Source organism: Lampris incognitus, chromosome 13, assembly GCF_029633865.1.
Source record: "Lampris incognitus isolate fLamInc1 chromosome 13, fLamInc1.hap2, whole genome shotgun sequence".
NCBI lineage: Eukaryota > Metazoa > Chordata > Actinopteri > Lampriformes > Lampridae > Lampris > Lampris incognitus.
Genome location: NC_079223.1, coordinates 37,736,317 through 37,760,507, shown reverse-complemented (window position 1 = coordinate 37,760,507; position 24,191 = coordinate 37,736,317). Strand labels below are relative to the sequence as shown.

At 44.9% G+C, this 24,191-nt stretch overlaps 1 protein-coding gene across 1 annotated transcript in view; it reads right to left on the bottom strand.

The window, feature by feature from the left end:
- The window catches only part of LOC130122679 (inactive tyrosine-protein kinase 7-like), a 115,440-nt gene that overhangs the window by 6,240 nt on the left and 85,009 nt on the right, over positions 1-24,191 (bottom strand). Inside the window, exons 6-15 of the mRNA XM_056291648.1 lie at positions 21,009-21,139; positions 17,744-18,010; positions 17,362-17,498; positions 16,835-16,970; positions 15,794-15,913; positions 14,941-15,090; positions 14,442-14,589; positions 10,359-10,486; positions 4,180-4,380; positions 1,533-1,694 (exon numbers count right to left, since the gene is read on the bottom strand). Of these exons, the coding sequence (XP_056147623.1) occupies positions 1,533-1,694; positions 4,180-4,380; positions 10,359-10,486; positions 14,442-14,589; positions 14,941-15,090; positions 15,794-15,913; positions 16,835-16,970; positions 17,362-17,498; positions 17,744-18,010; positions 21,009-21,139 (1,580 nt within the window). The remainder of the gene's footprint in view (positions 1-1,532; positions 1,695-4,179; positions 4,381-10,358; positions 10,487-14,441; positions 14,590-14,940; positions 15,091-15,793; positions 15,914-16,834; positions 16,971-17,361; positions 17,499-17,743; positions 18,011-21,008; positions 21,140-24,191) is intronic.

Genomic DNA, 24,191 nt, shown 5'->3' with positions numbered 1-24,191 from the left:
CTCTGCCTCCTGTCTTTTCATCAGTGCCACTTTCTCCAAACCATACAACAGCTGGTCTCATAACCATCTTGTAAACCTTCCCTTTAACTCTTGCTGGTACCCTTCTGTCACAAATCCCTCCTGACACTCTTCTCCACCCACTCCACCCTGCCTGCACTCTCCTCTCCACCTCTCTTCTGCACTCCCTGTTATTTTGAACAGTTGACCCTGAGTATTTGAACTCATGCACCTTCGTCACCTCTGCTCCTTGCATCCTCACAATTCCTCTGTCCTTCCTCTCATTCATGCATATGTATTCTGTCTTGCTCCTACTAAATTTCATTCCTTTTCTCTCCAGTGCATACCTCCACCTCTCCAGACTCTCCTCAACCTGCTCCCTATTCTCACTACAGATCACAGTGTCACCCGCGAACATCGTAGTCCACGGAGACTCGGGAGTTAATGGTGTTCAAACAATCTCAATAATTTCATCCATGACAGGACATGCAATAAAACCCTTCCATTTTTCTTTTTAAGGTAACTGAATCATCGGCCCGAACTGTTTGAATCAACCCTGCTATTAATTTTATGATTCATATCTATTTTTGTCATAGGCTCTCCAGGACCCCTGAGAAAAGCTGGGAAGGGGAATGCACCCGAAGAGACAGGCCAATGTGTAAAGGCTCAAACCAGTGCGGGAAGGAGAGAGAGAGGAAAAGGAAAAATAGGGCAGGCAGCAAGAGAGGAGGATGAAAAACATCAAGACAATACATGCAAGCGAAAGGATACATCAACCCAGACAGTGTCATTGACTATCACTTGGTAAGTGATGAAACTGACATGGATGAGTCGATAAATGAGCTGAGCAGCTCTCTCTCCCTCTCTTGTGCAGCCCGGCCAGAATAACTCATAGCCAGTCAGCGCTCACAGAAACACACAGCAGATAAGGAGACAGGAAAAGTTCCGGTTCTATAAAAGGACAAAATGTTCCGGCCAGCTGTCAGCTGTCTGAAGACATGCAGGCAGAGGAAACCACAAAGACATACAACTTTGAAGGACTTCGCCTCGCCAGTCCTCAAAACCTCAGTGGCCACTATTAAAAACAAATAGAGACCAACCTGAACTACTTCTCTGTTTTTGACCAAACGGGCTCATAACCTGACTAATATTCTTATTATATGGGCATCTGTTTTCCCCTGCTTGGGTGTCTTTGCCTGTATGAGTTTTTATGATCAGGGGGAGTCCTTTGTACAGATTAGAGCGTGTGTTTAGTGGCACTGCTATGGATCCTAATATCTGTAGTAGGGAAGAAAGGGGAGATAGTCCCCGTTGATGATCTAAAGCACACTTACACTAAATGCACTTGGCATGACGTGCACGCTTAACTATCTTATGATTACTATTTAACGCTCTAAAATGTCTGTTGGAGAGAAATGTACTAAGATTACTGCGTTCCACTGTCTTTCACCTGAAACGCAACCAGACAGCTTCGTTGACACAGTCATAGTCAGGTAGCCTTAGCCTACCACAGTGTAAGTGCCCGTCTCTCATACCCAGGGTAGTGATGGTGTGTAAATCCGCCCGGGGAAACTGGAGCTTATCATTGTTGACATGGCTGTGGCGTTTCTCTGCTGTTGCCACCGTACTCATGTTCGTAAGAGCCACCTCCTCCTGAATCTCAGCAGTTGTGTGGCCATTTTGCTGCACAGCGCCTCCTGGTGAATACAATGGACATCAAACAAGAATAAAAGTCAGTGTCCCCACCACCAAGAATGGCACAGAGAGAGGCACAGGCTAGCTTGACAGCTATAATTAGGTAAAGAGAAATACAGTTAATACTTGATCATTAAATATTTCATATGATAATGTCATTAGTCATCGCAAATATTCAGAAATAAAACTTGCTGTTGTAACTTTTTATGCCCAAATGTGAGATGAACGTCAGCAAGATTGTGAAAGAGGAGGAAGCCATATTGTGTGTAACATAGAATATTTCTAATGAGGGTTTCCACTCCATTTAGGTCTTCAATGCATCTTAATTTTCCTGTGTTTTGCAGTGATAGTTAAATTTAGGGTATATTTTTTAAACAATTTACTCATCAACCATAAATAAAATGATGAATTGCTTTGATTAAAAAAAAAAAAATTCAAGCCCTTTCAGTGACACTTGGAACGGGCTTAAACTGGGTTAAAGTTTAGTCAAATCCATCTGAATGATCTTTACATGTCTCCACAACTTGACTATGTCTATCTAAATTGACTGGGAAACACATATGGGTACATAAGGTCCACCAGATGACGGGGTGTAACCGAAGAGAAACTCTACCAAAACATATGGGGAACTGTTTAGAATTAGGAGAAAACATTGTGGAGTCACAGATTTGGGGATGGGTGTAAAAAATATAGTGTTAGAGACTCACAAGAGCACAGTAGGAGCCATCATTAGGAGTTGAAAAAGCCCCCAAAACATTGTACTATAAAAATTCATGGTAGTGATTCTTAACGAAAATGAACAACCAGGTAGAAGAAAGCACCTTGATCATGGTAGTTAGTGGCCAAGAACCAACGCACACATGTGACAAAAATGTTGTTCCTCTTGTCAGAGGAACAAGTCAATGCAAATATTCAGAGTAGACCCTATGATGTCAAATAAAAAAAATGCAAATAAGAAATTGCCAGAGGAACAACAGTCAGTGCCAACCTTCACAAAATCTGGGCTGTATGGTACAATGTTCAATAGAAAGCCATTGGGAAAATGGCCAGCGACAGCACCCTTAGAATTTCCCCCCAAAAATGTGAAAGCTTCAGGGATTTTGCATGAGGCAAAAGATTCTGTAGTCTGATGAAATGAATATAAACTCTTCATCCACAGTGCCAGACACCATGTCTGGCATAAAACGGGCACAGCTTATCAGCTACCTGACCATATGTCTATAGTGAAGAAGCTGATGGCACTGCCATTGACCTCAAAAGATAGAGGTCAGAGGTCAGGATAGATGAATGGAATCCAACATGGGCATTTTTTTTTGAGAAGAACTGCTTCAGAGAGCCAAAAGACCCCTTAGACTGATGTCTCGATACTTGTTCCAAAAAAGGATGCTTAGGATATTGACCATCACGTCAAATCAACACTGGAATGGCTATAAATAAACAACGTGAACGTCCTAGGTAAAGCCCGACTTTGAATACCAAAGGAAATCTGTGCAATGGAGAAAACTTAACTCTCCATCACATTATATGACAGAAAAGCACCTTTAAGGGTTAATAAAAACGCAAACAAAAACACAAACAAAAAGAAGTTCTTCACACTTTGTCCCTCATCCAGTTTGATAAACATTTTGCAAACAGGCACAGATGTTCATATTTGCATGCAATAATACCAGATGTGTCAAACTTGTACATGTATAACTAAGAGGACATACAGCTGGAGTTGCTGCCATGGGTGCTTTTGCCAAATTTTAACTTAAGGTTGAATGCAAATGAGATTACAGCAATTAGTTTTTCTAGTATTTTGGAGAATTGTGGCAATAATGAAATTGGTCTGTAGTTTGTAAATTGGTGACTATCTATGGTTTTATATAGGGGTATAACTTTTGCTATTTTCATTTTGCTTGGAACTTCACCAGATTGAAAGGACATGTTATAAATGTGGGTTAGTGGTTTAGCGATATATTTCATTACTTGCTTAACTATAGCGGCCCACCCTAGTTTTATTCACTGTCTTTTATCTTTTTATTTTATATTTATTTTTCTTTTACTATAGTCTTTCATCTGTGAAGCGTTTCGAGATCTGTCTCTGCAGATGAGAAGCGCTATACAAACTCTATTATTATTACTATTATTACTGTTAATTTAAACTAAATTCATCAGAACTTCTAAAAACCTAATTTCGCTGCCATTGAGGACTAATTCTTGTAGATTTCTGACAAAAAAAACAGGGTTTCAAATTAATCCATTTTAAATTCAGGATGCAGCAATACACAATATGGAAACAGTCAACACGATGGAATACTTTTCTGACGGCGCTGCAGTGGTGCGTTTCATGCAATACGCATATTTGCCACTAGATGGCAGTAAGCGCATAGTTTTCTTCAGCACTTGCGTGATGAAGCTGAGAAGGGGGTCATCTGTCTATTAAACAGCAGATGTTTTACCACTATTTCAGTAAGTTTCCCTCCCCGCACATTGTCACACACATACCATTGAGGCATTCCATCTCCGGCTCATCTCCATCTTGGCCCTTCTGCAGTCTCTTGGCGTTGCGTCTCTTTTTGCAGTAGAACATTAGTCCCAGTACGACGATGATGTAGGCGACAGCCGCACCCACTGACAGTCCAATGGTTTGGATCATCTTATAGGGAGCCTTTTCATCCTCACCTTCATGGGACTGTGGTGGTTTTTCTGTCGGGGACGGACAAACAGAGAGACAGATGCTGCTGTTAACGTTAATGCTCAAAGAGAGATGTGTTACTTTTAATGGGTTTGTAGTTCGGTACAACTCAAAAAATTTTTTTGGTCCTTTTCAACACAACAGCTAATGTGATGACAGCCTGTGTTGACATGGTCTTTTTTGCTTAATGCTGTGATGAAAAGGAGCATCTGATTTTAAAAGCAAGGAAAGAAAGACTACCATTCTCTGTAAGTTGGGTATCAAAGAGATTTACAGTGTCAAATGGCAAGTTGACCCAAATAACTGAGAATCGAAGTTGTTAGGCTGAACCAGACGAAACGAGACAAATTCAATCTCCTTCTTAATATCAACTTGTCCAAAAGACTATGTTGCTACTTTGGCAGAAAATTGGCTAAATTGGACCAGTTTTAGATAGTGAGGTGACTTTAATTTCAGCGGCAGTCAGCACACAAGGAGAAACTTAATATGAAGGTTTATTAGATTTAATGTCTGTCCAGTGTCACCTCAGACAGCTGTGGTGTTGCAGATATGGGGATAGCTAATAGTCTGCCAAGATAGATGACAGGCAGAAGGTGAGGGTTCAGTCAACATTTTCACCCATCACTTTAATTATTGACTATAGTGTCAATGTCAAACAATGTTGGTAAGAAAGGAGGAGTGTGTGAATTAGGGGTTGGCAACCTGTGACATGCATGCCTACGCTGGCACGCGAGGCCATTAACATGGGCGCCCAGAGCAATTCAACAAAAAATACATTCTTTTTTACTATACTGTAGCGACCCTGTACTGTTGGGAGTGTTGATTAGCGGAGTCGGTCTATAGTCCCCCTGCTCTCTGCCAATCACGGCAATGCATGTTATGTCGGTCAGTGTGCATGCCTGCAATTGGTGGAGCAAAGGGAGGCTGGCCTGCTGGTCACTTATTGATTTCGTTGAGACGATCAGTGAGTTGTTGAGTTAATGGCAGCCGAGAATAAAGTCGACGTTCGGTTGTAAATCCTGTAAGTGTGATCTTAAAGTGGCAAACGCTACTTTTTTTTGTTTATTTTTGATAAAAAAATATATATATATATATATATATATATATATATAAAATACAGCCTAATGGTGAACTAAACAAACAATTTGGTCTTAAGACACATCATTGTTGACAGCAAGAGCGCACACAAGTGATGTGATCAATCATCCCCCCTCTCTCTGATCTGTCCTCGAGCGAAGCATTACAGCGGTAGTGACAACAGCTAGCTAGCTAGTGTAACTGAGCATATTTCTGCCCGCTGCGGAATTCGAACCAGGGTTGTACTGCACCATGAGGCGACATCGCTAACCGCTCGAACAAAGGGGCCGACCCCCTGGCTGATCGGTCAGTGAGTCTTTTTAGTAGTTTACAGTAGTCACCCTCTTATTCCCATGCTCCAAAGAGACTTATCAGGATCTGCACACTTCCGGACACTTCCGGATCACACTGCTGCCATCAGTGTAACCGAGCATATTTCCGCCCGCTGCAGGATTTGAAACAGGGTTGTTCGGCACCACGAGGCAACATCGTTAACCGCTCAACCAAAGGGGCCGACCCCCTGGCTGATCGGTCAGTGAGCCTTTTTTTTAATTTTTTTTTTAGTAATTTACAGTAGTCACCCTCTAACCCGGCCACTGAGGATGCACAAGCCAGTGCATTCTTAGTGCCGGTCCCAAGCCCAGATAAATGGGGAGGGTTAGGTCAGGAAGGGCATCCGGCGTAAAATCTTTGCCAAATTAAATATGCGGATCATAATTAAGATTTCCATACTGAATCAGTTGAAGCCCGGGTTACCAATGACCACCAGCGGTGCTGTTGGCCAGCAGGGTGCCGGTGGAAACTATGCTACTGTTGGGCGAAGGAGAAGGAGAGGGGGAAGGCATGTCCAGAGGCAGCGGGAGAGGAGGAAGGGTAGGAGTGTGGAGGTGAGAGTCAGAAACTTCAATGTTGGCACTATGACTGGTAAAGGGAGAGAGCTGGCTGATATGATGGAAAGAAGAAAGGTAGGTATACTGTGTGTGAAAGAGACCAGATGGAAGGGAAGTAAGGCCTGGAACATCGGAGGTGGGTTCAAACTCTTCTACCATGGTGCAAATGGGAGGAGAAATGGGGTACGGGTAATTCGGAAGGAAGAGCATGTCAAGAGTGTGCCGGAGGTGAAGAGTGCCAGACAGAGTGATGAGTATGAAGCTGGAAATCAAAGTATATTGCTGAATATTATCAGCGCATATGCCCCGCAAGTTGGATGTGAGATGGAAGAGAAAGAAGAATTCTGGAGTGAGTTGGATGAAGTGGTGGCCAGTGTGCCCAAGGAGGAGAGAGTGGTGATTGGAGCAGACTTCAGTGGGCATGTTGGTGAAGGAAACAGGTGATGAGGAGGTGATGGGCAGGTATGGTCTTCAGGAGAGGAATGTGGAAGGACAGATAGTGGTGGATTTTGCGAAAAGGATGGAAATGGCTGTGGTGAATACATATTTCAAGAAGAGGGAGGAACACAGGGTGACGCATAAGAGTGGAGAAAAGTGCACACAGGTGGACTATATCTTATGTAGAAGGCGCGATCTGAAAGGGATTGGAGACTGCAAGGTGGTGACAGGGGAGACTGTAACTAGGCAGCACCAGATGGTGGTCTGTAGGATGACTTTGGAGACCAAGAAGAGGAAGAGAGTGAAGGCAGAGCCAAGGATCAAATGGTGGAAGTCGAAGAAGGAAGACTGTTGTGTGGAGTTCAGGGAGGAGTTAAAACAGGCACTGGGTGGTAGTGATGAGTTACCAGATGGCTGGATAGGCCCTGCAGATATAGTGAGGGAGACAGCCGGGAAGGTACTTGGTGTGTCATCAGGACAGAGGAAGGAAGACAAGGAGACTTGGTGGTGGAATGAGGAAGTACAGCAAAGAAAACAGGACGAGTTTGGCAAAGAAGAAATGGGATAGTCAGAGAGATGAAGAAAGTAGACAGGAGTACAAGGAGATGCAGTGTAAAGCGAAGAGAGAGGTGGCAAAGGTAAAGGAAAAGGGGTATGGTGAGTTGTATGAGAGGTTAGACACGAAGGAAGGAGAAATGGTCTTCTACCGATTGGCTAGACAGAGGCACCAAGCTGGGAAGGATGTGCAGCAGGTAAGGGCGATCAAGGATAGAGATGGAAATGTGCTGAGAAGGTGGAAGGAGTACTTTGAGGGGCTGATAAATGAAGAAAATGAGAGAGAGAGAGAGAGAGAGAGAGAGAGAGAGAGAGAGAGAGAGAGAGAGAGAGAGAGAGAGAGAGAGAGAGAGAGAGAGAGAGAGAGAGAGAGAGAGAGAGAGAGAGAGAGAGAGAGAGAGAGGTTGGATGACGTAGGGATAGTGAATCAGGAAGTACTATGGATTAGCAAGGAGGAAGTGAGGGCAGCTATGAAGAGGATGAAGAGTGGAAAGGCAGTTGGTCCAGATGACATACCTGTGGAGGCATGGAGATGTTTAGGAGAGATGACAGTGGGGTTTTTAACTAGATTGTTTAACACAATCTTAGAAAGTGAGAGGATGCCTGAGGAGTGGAGAAGAAGTATACTGGTACGAATTTTCAAGAATAAGGGCGATGTGCAGAACCGTAGCAACTACAGAGGTATAAAGTTGATCAGCCACAGCATGAAGATATGGGAAAGAATAATAGAAGTTAGGTTAAGAGGAGAGGTGGTGATTAGTGAGCAGCAGTATGGTTTCATGCCATGAAAGAACACTACAGATGTGATGTTTGCTTTGAGAATGTTGATGGATAAGTATAGAGAAGGCCAGAAGGAGTTAAATTGTGTCTGTGGATTTAGAGAAAGCATACGACAGGGTGCCGAGAGAGGAGGTCTGGTATTGTATGAGGAAGTCGGGAGTAGCGGAGAAGTATGTAGGAGTGGTGCAGGATATGTATGAGGGAAGTGTGACAGTGGTGAGGTGTGCAGTTGGAATGACAGATGGGTTCAAGGTGGAGGTGGGATTTCGTCAAGGATCGGCTCTGAGCCCTTTCTTGTTTGCAATGGTAATGGACAGGTTGACGGATGAGATCAGTCAAGAGTTTCTGTGGACTATGATGTTTGCAGATGACACTGTGATCTGTAGCGAGAGTAGGTTGCAGGGAGAGGAGAGCCTCAGGTTGGACATGTGTGGAGGAGAGATGCTGGGTATATTGGGAGAAGGATGCTGAATATGGAGCTGCCAAGGAAAAGGAAAAGAAGAAGGCCAAAGAGGAGGTTTATGGATGTGGTGAGAGAGGACATGCAGGTGGCTGGTATGACAGAGGACGATGAAGAGGACAGGAAGAGATGGAAACGGATGATCTGCTGTGGCAACCCCTGACGGGAACAGCCGAAAGTACTAGTAGACAGTAGTCACCCTCTCCCTGAAGCACGCCCTAGCGCTTCGTTATTCCCGCGCTCCAAAGAGACTCATGAGGATCTGCATACTCCTGGACACTTCTGGATCCCACCGCTGCCACCAATGTAACCGAGCATATTTCCGCCAGCTGCGGGATTCGAACCAAGGTTGTACCGCTCGACCAAAGGGGCTGACCCCCTGGCCGATGAGCCAGTGAGTCGTTTTAGTAGTTTACACTAGCTTTCTTTTTCAACAACTGAAGATGGCAGAAGCAAAAAAAAAAAAAGTAGGTTGACTAATAATCACCTCTTTCAGTCGCCTTGGACAAACAAATTCAGATTTATTTCACAAAAGGATCGAGCTATGCACTCTCTGCTGCGAAAATGTTGCATCAGACTTGAAGTGTAAAAAGTAATTTTGAAACAAGCCACAAGAAAAACGTCAATGGCTGATAAAGCTGAACCAACCAAGACGGCAGCGGCCCAGTGGCTCAGTACGGAAAGCAAAGCAGCGTGGTTGCAACCTGATGTGCCGCCCAAAACCAAGCTACAGAGGGCAGCGATAAAGTCGTACAGCATTGCTAAACACAGGAATCCATTCTCCGATGGAGAGTAGGAGGTTTTCCTCAGCAGTTCATGGGTCATATTTGATGGGTTACCAAACAAAGACAGGCTCATCAACAGGATCCAAGAAATGTTCGTTTCTGTGAGAACTGTGGAGAGGCGCATTACAGAAATGGTTGAAAATGTAAGGCACCAGCAAACTCTTGCACTGAAAGATGTGTCGGTATTCATCGTAGCTCTTGACGAGGTAGTGGATGTAAACGACATCCTACATCTAGCAGTGGTTGCTAGATATTGCGACAAACAAGGGTCGCACTAAATTCGATAAGATTGAATTAATTTTCTTTTTTGCACTAATGATTTTCATACATTTGCATTAATAATTGTGCGTGTGTATGTGTGTGTGTGTGTGTGTGTGTGTGTGTGTGTGTGTGTGTGTGTGTGTGGAGAGAGCAGATCTTTTGGCATGCGGACTCTAGACGGGGAGACAAGTAGCAGCAGTAAATAAATTAATAGACAAATACTCATTATGAAAAGGAATTTGCACTCGGGTCTGTGATGTTTTTTTTGTTTTTTTTTAAGTGGCGCGGACATCCAAAAGGTTGCCAACCCCTGGTGTGAATAATGATGATATTTTATTCATAACCCCGTTTTTCACAAGGAGAGAACATTTCTCAATCTCAAAATGCTACTTAAAACAAAAAGACAATTAGGAAAAGCAAAGAACAAGTGTTTGTTAAAAAGAACTGATGTCGATAGTACAAACATATGAATGATTTTGTGTGCATGAGTATTTTGTGTGCCTGAAAGTCTTTTTTTTTAACCTTTATTAGACAGCGATAGTGAAAGGCAGACAGGAAATGAGAGAGAGGGGTATGACATGCAACAAATGTCACCGGCTAGAATCGAACCGGTGGCAGTTTCGACCGTGTGGTATGTGCTGTAACCATTCGGCTAGGGAGGCACCCCCCAGCAAGTCTTTTGTATATTTGCAAAGTGTGTATTGCTCATGTATAACATGTGTATTTGTGAATGTTAAACTCACCCACTACATAGAGCTGTGCCACGCGGTCTTTGATGCTACAGCTGTTTCCGGCCACACACGTGTATTTACCTGTGTCATCTGTAGTGACATCAGTTATCACCAGAGAGCCATTTTGCATCTTCTGGAACCTGACAGATAGAAATAAATAAATGAATAAAGACAGAGTCCTGTATGCCATGCATGTAGAGCAATGTCTTGATGCATGCTTAATGATCCAGGTAAGGAAATCCCAGAAAGTAGAATCAGTTCATCTGGACACAGCGTTTATTGAGAGAAACGTTTCATCACTCCCTTGGGGCAAATTTGTAATTTGTGATATTGGGCTATACAAATAAAATTGACTTGACTTGACTCATCTAACTGACTTTGTCAGTCTCAGCTGACTGCAGGTATCCCCAACCTTATAAACAGCACAGTTGCATAACAACCGAAACCAGCGATTGGTTTCATTTGCAATTTGCCGTGACCATTAATTAGAGTTAAAATGGCCACGTGTACTATTTACAGGATTTGGGAATGGTTGCAATCACAGCATTGTAAGATGGAGACAGATGTGCTCTTAGCCCCCCCCTCAGTTCAGGGATGGTTGTTCCCTCTTCACATAGATGGCCTCTTTGACTCCCTGTTCAAACCAGCGTTCATCCCTATCAAGGATGTGCACATCCTTATCCTTGAAAGAGTGGCCACTGGCCTGTAGATGGGTGTAGACTGAGGAGTCCTGGCCTGATGTGTTAGCTCTTCTGTGTTGTGCCATTCCCTTCCCCAGAATCTGTTTGGTTTCCCCAATGTACAATTAATGGCAATCCTCCTAGCACTTAACAACATAAACTATATTGCTCTATTTGTGCCGGGGGACCCGATCCTTGGGGTGGACCATAATGTGCCCATATTTCTGTCTATAGTACATCCATTGGATGTATTATAGGCAGAAACATGGGAATGCTATGGGTTCCCCAGTTTCACCTATAGTTGCCAACTTGTATATGGAGGAAGTGGAAAAGAGGGCTCTGATGTCCTATTCAGGGACACCACCTAGCCATTGGTTCAGATATATGGATGACAGCTGGGTTGAAATTAAATCTCAGGAGGAACCACATTTCACCGACCACATTAACTCTGCGGACAACCACATCAAGTTTCACATCAAGGATGTGAAAAATGACAGATTAGCCTTCTTAGACTGAAACTGCAATTGGTGATGGGGGACATTTGATTGTTAATGTTTACTGTAAACCAACACATACTGATCAGTACTCAAGGTTAAAGTCTCATCATCCACAGGAGCACAAACTAGGAGTCATCAGGACGATGTATCACCGAGCTGACAACATCCCCACCGACACAGCAAACAGGGAAGGGGAGAAATCCCAACTTAAACAGGCCCTGGTTACGTGTGGTTATCCTAACTGGGCATTTGTCAAAGTCAGCAAGACGCCGAAACAGTGCACCAGCCGACTGAAGAGAGAAGGACAACAGCTGTCTAAGTGTAAACAAGTGGTGATTCCATATGTGGCGGGAGTGTCGGAACAGTTGAGACACGTATTTTCCAAGCATTGCGTCTTGATTCCTGGAGAGGCTTTGCACCAAGACTGGACTTGCTGTTCATAAACAAATGTATTCTAATCATATACTCCATTACAAAAATGCTCTTTCAATAGCTAAAACATCCTATTATGCAAATATCATCAGTACAAGTGAAGGGAATACCGGAATAATTCCTATTTTTTCTCCCTGTTAAAGGATTTTTTTTAGGAAGTTGCTCCTTATCTAATGTGAGGGTCTAAGGACATGATGTTGTGTTGCTGTAAAGCCCCTTGAGGCAAATTTGTAATTTGTGATATTGGGCTATACAAATAAAATTGACTTGACTTGACTCTCCTCCACAGTGAAAAGGTTACTCAACCCCCTGAAACCAATAGGAAAAGTAACTTTTCTAATGAAAAATGCTCTGCTTTTTAAAAAAAATGTTCAATTCCAAAATTAGAGATGATTTTCATATCAAAATCATAAAATTAGTACAATTCACGAGCAGCTTGCCTCTTCCAACATCATACAGACTGACTTACCATCAGCAAGCACCATGAAACTCCCCATCCACTGTCCTATGTGACTTCAGTATTCCAACTGAAAATCATATTTTTTAACTCATTACTAAGTCCAATACCTCCACATGTCACCTGGATCCAATTCTCACAACCTTAGTTAAAATATGCCTGCCCTTTATCATCTCCCTGATAACCTCCATCATCAACTCCTCTCTGTCCACTGGTACAGTTCCCCCTTCACTGAAAGTTGCCATAATCAGACCAACTCTGAAAAAGCCTGGTTTAGACTCTAATGACCAAAGCAACTACTGGCCTATTTCCAATTTACTATTCATCTCCAAAATTCTTGATAGGGTAGTTGCATCTCAACTCCAGATCTATGTTGATAACAATAATCTCTTTGAACAATTCTAATCTGGCTTTCGTCTCAAACATAGCACAGAAACAGCCCTGGTTAAGATCACCAATGACCTCCTTTGTGCAGCTGATTCTTGTCTACTCTCTATCCTCATCCTCCTTGATCTCACTGCAGCCTTTGATACTGTATCCCATCAGCTCCTCATGGATCGTCTGGCTAACACTGGAGTTGGGTACACTGTATCAGTGGTTCGCTTCCTACCTTACAGACAGGACAGATTTTGTACAGATTCAGAATTACCAGTCAGAAAGCTTCATAGTTCATCATGGAGTTCCACAGGGTTCAGTGTTGGGGCCACTCCTGTTTAATTTACCGCTTCCCTCTTGGCAACATCTTCTGGCACTATGGTTTCCATTTTCACTGTTATGCTGATGATACACAGCTTTATGTGTTCATTAAGCCCACTTCTACTCTCTCCTCCAGAACCCTCACTGCTTGTCTCCATGACTTACAGATATAGATGACAAACAATTATCTGAAATTAAACAGTAGTTAATGGAGCTACTCCTCACTGGCATGAAATCTATACTCTCAAAAACTAACTATTTGTTCACTTCCCAATGCTGGAGCCACCATACCTGTCTCCACACAGGTAAGACACCCTAGGTGTTATCCTGGACAGTACCCTTTCTTTATCCAGTTATATAAACAATGTCTCATGGACTGCCTTTTTCCATCTGCGAAACATCTCCAGACTATGGCCTGCTTTAACACAACACTTCATGGAAGTCTTAGTCAATGCTTTGGTCACATCACGCATTGACTACTGCAATGAGATCCTGTCAGGCATCCCCAACAAACTTATTCACCGACTTCAATTCATCCATAATGCTGCAGCATGGATTATTGCATGTTCAAAGTCGACTGAACATGTCTCTCCCCTGCTGATTCAATTACACTGGCATCCATCACAGCAGATTAACTTTTAAAATTGTGTTATTAACAGTCAAACTCTTCATAATCTATCCCCTGCTTATCTCACAAACCTCCTTCAGACTTACTTAAACTCCAACTCACTCCCTGCAGTCTTCATCAGCAGGTGTTTTGGCACTACCAGCCATCAAGCTCAGTACAATGGGTTCAAGGCCTTTCTCCTATGCTGCACCCAAACTTTGGAACTCCCTTCCCCGTACCAGCTGCTTACTGGACTCATTACAGAATTCAAAACAGCTCTTAAAACCCATCTTTTTAAATGAGCTTACTCACTTTAACTGCATCTTGATTTATCTCCTTGGTGAGCTATGCACTGTTGGTTATTGCATGTTTTATTGTTGCTTGTACTGATTTTTTTTTTACTGCTTTGTTGTTAATTATATATGATGTAAGGTGACCTTGAGTCTCATGAAAGGCGCTGTTAAATAAAATGTGTTATTATTATTATTAGATGAGTGATGAAACATTTCTCCCACTAAACGTTGTGTCCAGATAAACTGATTCTACTTTCTGGCATGTAAAGCAATATAGCACATATTCTAATGCTTTTGACACAATGCAAAGTTAGCTTACACTGACCCCCCCCCCTTCCAACATATGCTATGTAGTAGAGAAGCTAATGTGCTCAAGTTTTTATTTTGATGACAAATAAACAGATAATAGACACACACATACTGATGTATTTACCTCCTATTTTTGCTGGTGTCCAGCACCTTGTCTTTAACCATCCATTGGATGTGAGGCTCTGGGTCCCCAGTGGCCTGACAGTGGAGGATGGCTGTGTGACCCTGATACACCGTGGTATTCTCTGGCTCCAGTTTAAAGAGGATGTACACTGAATAAGGAGAAAGCGCGCACATGTACACACACGCACACACAACCACACATTAATATAATGCTACCCAGTGGGTGATTCCTTTACAGCCTGAGGGACTGTGGTTAGCATTTTACCGTCAACCACAGTCTGCAACCCAACTATTTTTCATTACTAGGCTGTCAAAGACCACCAAGTACCTCATGCAGTAAATGCAGTTTAATTTCTGTACAAAAGATTAATCATCAATGATTGCTATAAAGAGATGAAAGATGTGCTGAGGCCCCAACATGTAGGGCTGATTACCCTTACAGCAGTGTGTCCCCTGGTGTTTCTCATAAATCCCTGGTTCTGGTGTGATGGGTGGCTTACCTGCAACAGTGAGGGAGACCAAGGCTCTGATTTCTCCCTGGAGGCTGTTAGAGGCAATGCAGGTGTAGTTACCGGCATCGCTTCTGGTGACTTTGGTGAAGTGGAGCTGGCCGTTCCTCTGCTCCACGTGAGGTGGTAGCTCTCCTCCATCTGCAGGGGGTGGTGAAAGAACACAGTATTGTAGCTGATGCGGACGACAGGGAGAAATAATCCACTATGCTAAATCTCCTTCACAGCCACAGTGCTCATCAAATATTATGCACGTCTGTCTACATTCTAGTTCAAACAGGATATGTGACTGTTAGCAGTTCTGCTGATGCGTTGAGAAAAGGGCAAAGCAGCAATTTTGGATGAGCCACTGCATGAAGAATACATATACAATGAGTCAGGTCTTAACTGATTAGGCTTTTAGCTACTTTCTCCCCCCTTCGTATTTTTTATACCTTTATTAGACAGTGGAGCTGCCAGGGAAGAGGAAAAGAGGAAGGCCAAAGAGGAGGTTTATGGATGTGGTGAGGGAGGACATGCAGGTGGCTGGTGTGACAGAGGAAGATGCAGAAGACAGGGAGAAATGGAAAGGAAACGGATGATCCGCTGTGGCGACCCCTAACGGGAGCAGCCGAAAGTCGTAGTAGTAGTAGTAGTAGTAGTAGTAGTAGTAGTAGTAGATAGCGATAGTGGAGGCAGACAGGAAATGGGGACAGAGAGAGGGGTAAGACATGCAACAAAGGTCGCTGACCAGATCCGAACTGGTGACAGTTGCAACCATGTGGTATGCGCTACAACCATTCGGCTACGGAGGCGCCCTGGCTTTTAGGTATTTTAAGCCACTGATAACCCAGCGTAAGCACACCTGCTTTGGTCCAGCGGATGGTGGGGATCTCTCTGCCTTTTGCTGAGCACTGAATGGTGATCTCTTTATCCAGCTCCAGGCACTGAGAAGGCTGTGGGGTCGGGGTAAACTTCAGCTTCTCTGGAGCACAAACACAAGCCAAAATACACACACACACACACACACACACACACACACACACACACACACACACACACACACACACACACACACACACACACACACACACACACACACACACACACCCAAATACACACGTTACACAGAACGCATTATACAGACAGCAAATGCAAAAAGGGAGCCGTTGTGTATTACTCACACTTGAGCATACAGGTGAGTGACACGACCTATTCAAACCAGCCTCAGACACGTTCGGGAGATTGCAGCTACAGGCACACATGTACACATGGCTGAGCAGAGACACACAAATCTATCTGAGGCTCTGATCGTATAAACAAAGAGAGTGGCCAGACAAAACAGCGACATGTCAGGCTATCAAAGAAATCCTTCAGCAGCACGACTACGAAGATAGGAATTCAACATTAAGGTAGTTTGTTAAAATGCAGTCTCTGATAAGTCATATTTCACACCTCGGTGGGTGTCCTACAGAGACCTCAGAGACACAGCATGGACATACTCTTTGGAACATGTATGCATGCACACACACACACACACACACACACACACACACACACACACACACACACACACACACACATATATATATATATATATATATATATATATATATATATATATATATATATATATATAGTTTACGGCATGAAACAGGCTTGTACTGTCAATTAAAGAATTACTTGACTCACTGGATTATTATATATACAGACCCTCTTCCTAGCACACAAACACACATTTAGACAATTGCATGCATAGGGGATACATGAAAGTATACCCTTTCCGCTGTGGGCTATTTCAAATGATATTCTTCATTAACTTATATTTTCAATGCCTTGAAGTAAGGAACATGCACAATATTGTCTTCTTTCTATAAGCCACTGATATCAAACTTATCCATCGTACCCAGTACATAGACTCTTGCTTGCCCGGACAGTTTGCCCCCCTCAGTCTTGGCCTCGCAGCCATACACCAGTCCATCATACACCTCCACACTGTTGATGCGCAGGGTACCATTGGGGAGCAGCTTAAAACGGGTATCCTGGATGAAAAATGTGAGACGTAAACGAGAATGTGAGATAATGCCAAGGAACAAAATGAGGAAATGAAAACAGATGACGTGTGTGTGTGTGTGTGTGTGTGTGTGTGTGTGTGTGTGTGTGTGTGTGTGTGTGTGTGTGTGTGTATATGCAAGTGTTTCTCTAAGTGGTATACGCTAAGCCTAACTGGCAAAATCTGGTGTGGTGTGCATGTTTGTGCTTTCCATTCTAGATTTAATAAAACATTTTGCACTTGTGTATGTTTGTGTGTGGCGTGTATATGTGTGCACATGTGTGTGCATAAATGAGTGTATGTTTCTGTAAGTGTGATATTATGAAGTAAATCTTGAGTGTTCGTGTATCTTTGTGTGTGTGTGCATGCAGGATACTGACGTCTGGATTGACGGGTATATTGTTGCGGTACCAGGTGACCTCTGGTTCAGGGTTGGCCTGGGCATGGCAGTGGAGATAACCTGGCTTTCCCTCCTCCAACTGGCTTTCCTGGGGCCTTGTCACCCATACTGGGGCAGCTGTGCGCGCGCGCGCACACACACACACGCACACACACACACGCACACACACACACGCACACACACACACACACACACACACACACACACACACACACACACACACACACACACACACACACACACACACACACACACACACACACACTTAAGCTCAGTTGCCAGTGTAAATGCTAGTTTCTCTCAAATGAAAACAATTAAACTGATAGGTTTTGTCTGCCTGTGACTTCTGGCTTCTCACTCACTGGCCACTGTGAAGGTGACCTCCTGGGTCTTCCGGCCTGCCTTGTTCTGGGCCACACAGGTATACGAGCCGGAGTCTCCCTCCTCTGTGGGGCTGAAGACCAGGTCCAAGCCATCCTGGTAGACCCTGCCCTCAGAGGGGACACGCTGGCCGCCCCTCTCCCACCAAACCTCTGGCTCCGGCTTGCCCCGTGGGGGGCGACAAGCTACACGCTGCAGGGTATCTGCCGAGAAGACCTTTGACAGCTTGGGCACCATGTCCTCTATCTCTGTAGCAGGAGGAGCAAGAGTGCCGGGGCGGGGGGGGGGGGGACACAAGAGAGAGACTATTCACTGTGGAGGAATGTGTGTGTCTTAAATGAATGAATAAGGTGACATCCATTTACACAAGGTGACTGAAAATCATCAAAGTGACTCCTTCTGAGCCACAGACCCATTCAGAAGGATTTCACGGAGGAGACATCGCCGTCCTCAGATGTAACACAGTTCTATTCAAAGACTTCCTGACATTCCAAGTAAAGTCTTCTGATCTGTCACAAGGGTACAGCAATTAATTGGACAAAATGTACAGTAGCTTGACTGAATACATGGGTTCCTCTTTGCGTGTGTCTATGAATTACCCAGGGCCTGTGTGGGGTGACTCATATCAAAACTGGCAACCTGATACAGTAACTGGAATGTGATCAGGGATTATAAGACTCACAAGACTGCCCCAGTACTACTACTGTGTGGTATTATATTGTGTGTGTATGTGTGTGTGTGTTTATGTCCCAAATTGAAGTCATTAGCGGTTTATTGGCTGCCATGCCCCTGAAAGCAGGTTAGTGGCGACAACCTTTTATGAGTCTTTTGGTCTGAATCAATCAATTAGAACTGGGGGAAAAACATACATTTCTCCGCAGATGTAAGCGGGGGGGGGGGGGGGGGCTGGGCCCGAGAGGAGAGGAGGCGATACAGAGGAGTGAGGCTGGGCTTCCAAAGGGGGACTGTTTAAACTCGTCCCCAAACAGAACTCTACTGTGACACAATCCCTGATAATACCCCCCGGGGATTAACAACAGATTAGGTGAATTAAGGTATTTAAACGGCGCTGTGCTTCGCTGGGTTAAAACTGAAGATAGAGTCGTACCTTGTTAATCCTACCCCTTGAGGAAAAAAGAAAAAAAGAAAGAGGCTGTTCATAGAGAACCAAACGTTTTGGGGGGGGGTGAAACTGAAATTCCAGCCCTAAGCTTATACAAAATATTAAACTTGCATGCACATGCATTGTAAATTGAGAGAGGATACCGGAGCTCTTCCTTGCTTTGTACTCCAGGAACTAGTTTAAAAATAGTCTGGGGGAAAAAAAACTGAAAAATATGCCCAGCTGCTAGGATACTCCCCCCCCATTTCACTTGTATATATTTTCCTGAATGTTTTTGGTCATTATATTGGTTTGCTAACCAAACAACTTTGGATCTCTAATATCTGTCACAAAAAATAAAATCAAGCTAAATCCGGGTGGCGTGGCGGTCTATTCTGTTACCTACCAACACAGGGAATGCCAGTTTGAATCCCCGTGTTACCTCCGGCTTGGTCGGGCGTCCCTACAGACACAATTGGCCGTGTCTGCAGGTGGGAAGCCAAATGTGGGTATGTGTCCTGGTCGCTGCACCAGTGCCTCCTCTGGTTGGTAGGGGCGCCTGTTCAGTGGGGAAGGAGAACTGGGGGGAATAGTGTGATCGTCCCACACGCTACAACCTCCTGGTGAAACTCCTCACTGTCAGGTGAAAAGAAGCGGCTGGCGACTCCACATGTATCGGAGGAGGCATGTGGTAGTCTGCAGCCCTCTCTGGATCGGCAGAGGGGGTGGAGCAGCGACCGGGACAGCTCAGCAGAGTGGGGTAATTGGCCAGATACAGTTGGGGAGAAAAAGGGGGAAAAAATCCAAAAATAAATAAATAAAATAAAATCAAGCTGTAAAAAGCTTTTTTTTTGCGTAAGGAGAGCTGGAGACACAATGCTTAATGAGTTTATTATTGAAGTGTTAATTATTTTTCATGATTTATTAGCTGTTCTCGGTCACCTTTATTCGATGCAAGGGTCTAAGGACAGGATGCTGTGTTGCTGTAAAGCCCCTTGAGGCAAATTTGTAATTTGTAATATTGGGCTATACAAATAAAACTGACTTGACTTGACCTTATATGTTAGTATATACACTTATTCACCCAATATCATTCCTTCTTTCTAAAATGCTGCCAAACCAGTACAGCCACACTTGGGGAGGCTCACGTCAGCGAGCTCGTTAAGGTCAACACACTTGATGAACAGCTGGATGGGTGGAAGAAAGGATGGAGGAAGCAGCAATGTTAACAGAGGAGGAAGAGAGAAGCGTGGAGGGCAGGAAACAGGGAACACTCGCGGAGGACTGTGGAGGACACAGCTGGGTTGGATGTCACTGAGGAAACATGATTATCACTCCCATAATGCAGAGAGGAAGACGGCGAGGAGGGAAGGTGGGGGGGGGGGGGATACGACCTGGTGGTCCTCACAGTAGTCTCTCTACAGAATACCAAACTCGGATAACCAAAGAAACGGGTGGGTTTGTTATGTTTTAAAGACACAATCGCTGTTCCGGTGGGCGGGAGTTCGAGTGACTCTACTCCTCCAAAATAGTCTGAACCCGCGAGTAACATGTTGGGGAAGTGCGCAATGGAGAAGTCTCTCATCAAAACGCCATAAAAATCTTTTTTTTAGACATTTGCCGACTTTGTGGTTGTCATTATAAAGATGAGTGGAACAAGCATAATCTATTTAACTGCACTGTAAAATGGCCATACGTGTTAGACTGGGGGGGGGGGGGATAACTGGGCCCATTTAAGCTTCTATAGAAACTCCCTACAGAAGAAGGGCCCGTAGTAAGAAACCAGGCTTTTGCTGCGGCCAGTTGGAAAACGGGCAAGAACATTGTGGTTCGAAACTGAGCATTTAAGACATTTTTTTTGCCAATCTTTGATATTTCTGAGGAAATGAGTCAAACATGCCTTGAAGATAGTGCAGTCAAATTCTCCATTAGTTATCTATGTTGAGATCTGCAGGGGTTCGGAGGGTGAAGGTCAGAGTATGGCGGACCAGATTTGGCGGGCACCAGTCGGAGCCCTATACACGTGTCACACTGGCCTTCGGGGTGGGAATTCTGGCCTTACACTTGTATAGTGTAAGGCCAGAATTCCCACACGGTGGCATGTCTTACCCTCCATATCTGTAAGTGAGCATTCGCGGGCATACCTGCGATGATTAGGGAAGCCTCCAGTGTGACGTGGGGTCCCCGTGGACTGCGACCCACGCATTTGTAGACTCCCATGTTCCTGGGCTTGACTTGGGTGATGAGCAGCGAGCCATTGGAGAGGAGGAAGACTCTACGGGTGGGACAGTGTAAACCATTTCTCAAGTTACAATTTTCAGTCACAACTTTCACAACAGTTGATCGATAAGCACGGCGCAAGTAAGACAGCCACTGCGCAGGAAAACCACAGCAACAGGGCACCGCAGGAATTTTCCACACACAGTTGCAACAAACAGTGCCAGATGGTGATTAAATTGTATTTACAAAGAATTCTTATAATTTGTTTAGAGCTGCCTGAAGTACCAGGTTGGACGACGTTACCAAATAAGGCTATACAATGTGCTCCAGAAGGTTTTTTTTTCTTTTTCTTTCAAGTATTCAAAAATCAGTTTAGTGTACTTCTAGTTCTTGGCATCTTATCTGATTTCGGTTGTCTTAATCTGGTAAACCCAAGCCATCTGCTGCACGAAGTAGGTTACAAAACAATCGCAAACAATATTTTGCTAAACAATATCAAACACAGGCTTGCACAGCCCGTGGAGAGAAGTGGGCTAGATAGTGATTTAATCTCATGAGGGCCAGTGCTTCATGAGGCCAGGTCTGATGGCTGGCATCTAGCAGGCTGGGGGGGGGGGCAGTGAAAGAGAAGGATGTAAAGTAATTCCAGCCTGCACGACCGTAAGCCAGGACCCAGGATAACAGCCGAGGAGCTGCGCATTTTAACAACAGCGCAGACGACTGGACCGTGAACCGAACAGATCAGCAGCTCATCATGGCTACGCGACAAAGCCATTATGTTCCTCCCCGCATAGTAGCTCTTATTGGGAAAATGAACACACACCTCGGATACACACACACGCTGTCGGGTGTATCTGAAATACCGTGTGATTCCTAACAAGGGTTTAATATCAAGGTTGTGCTATATCTGGTTAAGGAGGAGGGATATTTCTGTGTGTGTCTGTGTCTGTGTGTGTGTGTATGTGTGTAGTTGTTGGAGGGAAAAGAGATTTGGTAATGCGTGTGTGTTTTCACCCCGGAGATGAGTAACTGCTCTGTGATTCATTCAGAACAAACCGACCACACGACCTAAAGACGTAAGACTTCGGGAGGTTTATTATCTGTGATAATAACACAGCAGCGCTGCTTCTCAAAATCTCGGTTTGTTTATTCATTTTTTTTGCCTTTCAAGCAGATTTCCGCCCATGGGGTGGGTGCTTTTTCCCCCTCTCAGTCAAAATAGTCATGACAGTGCGTTGGACATCTTTTCCTGCATTCACAATTTCACATGGTTTACAAGACAGCCTACACCAAATTATCGCATAATTTCTCTGGTGTTGCCTGAACTGGTGCTAAGGTGCAAAGCAGACAACAGCCCCTTGAGGAGAGCTGCGTACCCCTTGCCGCCATACCGGTCCCAGGTCAATAAACACCTCAGCTAACGGCCGAGGGTGTCCGGGGAGTGGAGCGGTCTATTCCGTTGCCTACCAACACGGGGATTGCTGGTTCGAATCCCTGTGTTACCTCCAGCTTGGTTGGGCATCCCTAGAGACACGATTGGCTGTGTCTGCGGGTGGGAAGCCAGATGTGGGCATGTGTTGTGGTCGCTGCACTAGCGCCTCCTCTGGTCGGTTGGGGTGCCTGTTTGGGGGGGAGGGGGAAATGGGGGGAATGTCCCCCAGGTGAAACGCCTCACTGTCAGGTGAAAAGAAGTGGCTGGTGACTCCACATGTATCGGAGGAGGCATGTGGTAGTCTGCAGCCCTCCCCGGATCGGCAGAGGGGGCAGAGCAGCGACCGGGACGGCTTGGAAGAGTGGGGTAATTTGCCAAGTACAATTGGGGAGAAAAATCCATCCATCCATCCATTATCCAAACTGCTTATCCTGCTCTCAGGGACGTGGGGGATGCTGGAGACTATCCCAGCAGTCATTGGGCAGCAGGCGGAGAGACACCCTGGACAGGCCACCAGGCCATCACAGGGCCGACACACACACACACACACACACACACACACACACACACACACACACACACACACACACACACACACACACACACACACACACACAGGAACAATTTAGTACGGCCGATTCACCTGACCTACATGTCTTTGGACTGTGGGAGGAAACCGGAGCACCCGGAGGAAACCCACCCAGACAAGGGGAGAACATGCAAACTCCACACAGAGGACGACCTGGGATGACCCCCAGGGTTGGACTACCCCGGGCCTCGAACCCAGGACCTTCTTGCTCTAAGGCAGTGTTTCCCAACCCAGTCCTCAAGGACCCCCTATCCTGCAGATTTTCATTTAACCCTGCATAGGTAGCCCTGCTTGTACTTACTCAACCAATCATCTTATAGCACTTAATTATGCAAGGTGTGCAAAACCTGACATTCATTGCTGATTGGTTGAATGTAACTACAAACAGGTACCTATTCAGGGTTGCAAAGAAAATCTGCAGGATAGGGGGTCCTTGAGGACTGGGTTGGGAAACACTGCTCTAAGGCGACCGCACTAACCACTGCGCCACCATGCCACCCTAGAAACCCCCCCCCCAAAAAAACAGAAAACACAAGGCTAGTCCAATGCCCCAAAGCCACCTTCAGTATTAGGGTTAACACGGAGAGAGCAGGTTTAGAACAAACAAAACGACACGTGTGAGTACGAGTGTACATTACAAGCCATTGCTGTAACCCAGCCCTGCACAGTCCTAATGCTTAGTCAGCAGCAGCTGGGTCACCAGGCCTGCTTCTCAAAGGCTCATTACCCACCTGACTAGCTATTGATGTTGCAGTCTTTCCCCCCCTTCACTCAATAAACACAGTCTACTGCCCTGATCAGCTCACTATAAAAAAAACAAAAAGGCTCTTACACAGGAGGCAAAACAGGCTGCCAACAATCTACCGCCCCTCGAGTGAGCCGCCATGTTCCCTCAGGCTGCGCATTTCGAGATGTATAAAAAATTGAAAATTATCCAGCGCTAATGCGTTTATAAGGGACTTTTGAGGGGGAGGGGTTGGGTGATTGCAGCCCGAGGGTTTTTCAGTTCAGTGAAGGAAGTCTGCGAGGCCTTTGTGACAGGTCGGCGAGGAAGGCCGCGTTTCAAGTGATGGATAGTACACTGGG